At 41.7% G+C, this 3,904-nt stretch overlaps 1 protein-coding gene across 1 annotated transcript; it reads right to left on the bottom strand.

Moving 5' to 3' along the window:
* Nucleotides 1-3,105: 3,105 nt before the first annotated feature.
* On the bottom strand, nucleotides 3,106-3,861 carry LOC107125041 (oocyte zinc finger protein XlCOF6-like; the record flags this gene model as incomplete). Its single annotated transcript, XM_015428515.1, has 1 exon — nucleotides 3,106-3,861. A coding segment is annotated over one exon (756 nt), but the record flags the coding sequence as incomplete, so codon positions are not given.
* Between the last annotated feature and the right edge of the window lie 43 nt (nucleotides 3,862-3,904).

Below are 3,904 nucleotides of genomic sequence, written 5' to 3'. Positions count from 1 at the left end.
AATAATAAAAACCTCAATGATTAAATGGGCACAAAATATAGGTCACAATTTACAGCTAGACCAATGGGTTAAGGTATGGAAAACAAATATAAAACTTACAACAGCTACTTCGTTTAAAGCAAATATTTATAAAATGTTTTATAGATGGCACATGACACCAGAAAATTTAGTGAAATGGTACCCAAATATGTCAAATCTTTGTTGGAAAGGTAAGAAACACGCTGGTTCCTTTTTCATATGTGGTGAACGTGTAATGTAGTTAAAAATATTGGATGTGGATTTATGAAATATTGCAAAAAATGCTAGATACGACTATACTATTTATACCAGAGGTGTTTTTATTAAATATTATACCAGAAACAGTTAAGAAAATAGATGCCTATATGATTAAACATGTAATAACTATGGCCAGAATATTATATGCAAAATATTGGAGAAAGGAAGACGTTCCATCAAAAGAAGAAATAATTTACAAATTACTGGAAACAGCAGAAATGGACAAACTGACTTTACAATTACAGGGGAAACTAGAAGAAACTTATGAAAAAAACTGGTCAAGACTTTACAAATGGTTGGAGAACTATCTTAACATATATTAAAATCAAAATGTAAGCTCTGAACATTGAAAGTATAATCTGAAATAAGTGTATACAGACAAATTCTATTGGCACAAAATTGAGCGATGTAATGAGTACAGACTTCATTGATGTTGTTTGATGTATGTCTGTTTTTCTTTGTTGTGTGTGTTGCTGTTTTCTATTTTCTTATTTCTGAAAAATAAAAAAATTCTTAAATTCTTTAAAAAAAAAAAAGGAATGAGGGTGCCTGAGTGTCACACCCCACATAAATAATAATAATTTCTTTAATGAGCTGTGACCCTTCCTTAGCTGAGTTTTCTTTTCTCTGCTACAGAAAAACTTAATCGAGGGTTGCCAACTTCCTGGAGGAAAACAGTGTTCTCTCCCTTTACCAGAAGCATTATGGATGTTATTTTTACTCTTCAGAGGCCAGTTTCCACACGTTGCCCCTGGGAAAGTGAAAAGTTATTCCCCCACCCCACCCCTTTCAGGTCTGTTGGTGACCCTAATGTGGATACCTTTCCAAATTAAAGTAGGGAGATGGAAAGATAATTTTCTCAGTCCGTGCCGTAGAAGCACAATCTCAGTGAAGCAATTCAAGGTGGCTCTGAGGAGTCAGGGTGGGGACTAAACCTTGCCCTACAGCTTACTCTAGGAAATCTCCAGCTCCTGGAACCGGGGAACTCTGAGCAGGACAAGGGAATCTTACTTCTCCTTCCTGATTCACTCTGGGATAATCTGGGGGCGGGGAGGACAACTGGGACTGGGGAACTCATGTCCCACAAGGTTCACCTGCCAACTCCATGGAAACCGGTCCATTTCCACAATATTGGATGCTGTTTGTGTGTGGAACTTACTGACCCCTCCGAACTTACTGAGGGGTTGGGGGACACAATCTTTTCCTTTCGACCCAAATAAATCCTACTGCCAGGATGCTTTGGGCTTCAAAGGGATGAGACCCCAAATAGCTCACAGCAGGCTGGACTGGGGAGGGGTTAGGGTCGGGGAATGCCTCTCTAGAACTGCTTGTCAGATCAAAATATTTGTAAATTGAGGATGCCTACCGGTCGCACTATGTTTACGCCAGTAGCAGAGAGGGTGTAGATATCCGTTACCTGTCAGAAAGAGTTAGATTGGCAGATAACCTGAAGTAGCAAGTTTCAGAGAGGAAGGCAACCACTAAAAAGGCCCTCCATGGTGTAATGATTTTCTGAGCCTTTCTGAACCTTCAGCACCTGGGAGTCTGAAGAAGACCCTCATCAGAGCCAACTGTAGGAAAGTTTTACCCTTGTATGTATTCTCTGAGGTACATGAAAATCGGATCTGTGCCTCAGGTAAGGATGGGCATGAACCAGGGAAATGCAGTTCTGTTTGCAGCTCGTGGCTGAACAATGAACTGAATCCCAAACTGGGAGGCTCGTTTACAAACAAAACTGGTTTGTGAGGAGCTGCTTGCTCCTCATCGCTCAGCTGTTTCAGGCTGTCTTGTGCAGTCCCTTTAAACTTTAAAAGGACTGCAGAAGAGAGCCCAAAAAACAGTGGACAACAAAGGGGGAGATCTCGCAAGAATGGACTTCTCCGAACATTTATAACATTTCTTCCAACATTAGGGAGTGTAAATTAAAGCTCTTTACAATAGTTTACATTCTTTCAAAGCTTTATATGATCTGTGGTTGTCTTTTAGGAGTGAAATAGACAAAAAGCTCTTTTCACGGGCTAAACAGTTAAATGCTTTCTCCTTGTATGGGTTATTAGATGATGTTGAAGACTGGCATTGTGACCGAACCTCTTTCCACACTCTGAGCATTCAAAATGTTTCTCCCCTGTGTGGGTTCTTCAATGCTGCTGAAGAATGGCATTGTGACTGAACCTCTTTCCACACTCTAAGCATTCAAAATGTTTCTCCAGTGTGGTTTCTTTGATGCTGCTAAAGACTGGCATTGTAACTGAACCTCTTTCCGCACTCTGAGCATTCAAAAGGTCTCTCCCCCTGTGTGGCTTCTTAGATGCTTTAGAAGACTGCAATTCAAATTGAATTTCTTTCCACACTCTGAGAATTCAAAAGGTTTCTCCCCTCTGTGGATTCTTAGATGCTCTAGAAGACTGCCACTCTGAATTAACACCTTTCCACACTCTGAGCATTCAAAAGGATTTTACCCTGTGTGGGTTTCTTTGATGCAGTTGAAGATAGTAATGGCTACTTAATTTCTTTCCACACTCTGAGCATTCAAAAGGTCTCTCCCCTGTGTGGGTTCTTTGATGCTCTGGAAGAAGTCCACTTATACTGGATCTCTTTCCACACTCTGAGCATTCAAGAGGCTTCTACCCTTTGTGGTGGGTTCTTTGATGCTCTAGAAGAAGGCCACTTAGACTGAATCACTTTCCACACTCTGAGCATTCAAAAGGTTTCTCCCCATTGAGGGCTGCCACTCCGACTGAATTTTGTTCTGCACTCTGAGCATTCAAAGGGTTTCTCCCCTGTGTGAATTCCTTGATGCCGTTGACGGTTGCCACTTAGACTGAATCTCTATCCACACTCTGAGCATTCAAAAGCTTTCTCCCCTGTGTGGGTTCTTTGATGCTTATGAAGATAGCCACGACTACTGAATTTCTTTCCGCACTCTGAGCATTCAAAAGGTCTCTCCCCTGTGTGGGTTCTTTGGTGCATCCGAAGATTGCTACTATAACGGAATCTCTTTCCACACTCTGAGCATTCAAAAGGTTTCTCCCCTGTGTGGGTTCTTTGATGGTCCTGAAGATAGTCACGGCTACTGAATTTCTTTCCACACTCTGAGCATCCAAAGGGTTTCTCCCCTGTGTGGATTCCTTGATGCCGTTGAAGGCTGCCACTATGACTGAATTTTGTTCCGCACTGCAAGCATTCAAAAGGTTTCTCCCCAGTGTGGGTTCTTTGATGCTCTAGAAGAAGGCGACTTAGACTGAATCTCTTTCCACACTCTGAGCATTCAAAAGGTTTCTCACCTGTATGGGTTCTTTGATGCTTACGAACATAGCCACGACTACTGAATTTCTTTCCACACTCTGAGCATTCAAAAGGTTTCTCCCCTGTGTGGGTTCTTTGATGCTGTTGAAGACATTCACGGCTACTGAATTTCTTTCCACACTCTGAGCATTCAAAAGGTTTCTCCCCTGTGTGGGTTCTTTGATGCTGTTGAAGACAGTCACGCCTACTGAATTTCTTTCCACACTCTGAACATTCAAAGAGTTTCTCCCCTGTGTGGATTACTTGATGCCGTTGAAGGCTTCCACTCCAACTGAATTTCTTTCCGCAGTGCAAGCATTCAAAAGTTTTCTCCCCAGTGTGG

This window comes from Gekko japonicus, unplaced genomic scaffold, assembly GCF_001447785.1.
Source record: "Gekko japonicus isolate JY-2015 unplaced genomic scaffold, Gekko_japonicus_V1.1 scaffold9743, whole genome shotgun sequence".
Classification (NCBI taxonomy): Eukaryota; Metazoa; Chordata; class Lepidosauria; order Squamata; family Gekkonidae; genus Gekko; species Gekko japonicus.
The sequence above is the reverse complement of the archived record's forward strand: the minus strand, read 5'-3'. Positions and strand labels throughout refer to the sequence as shown.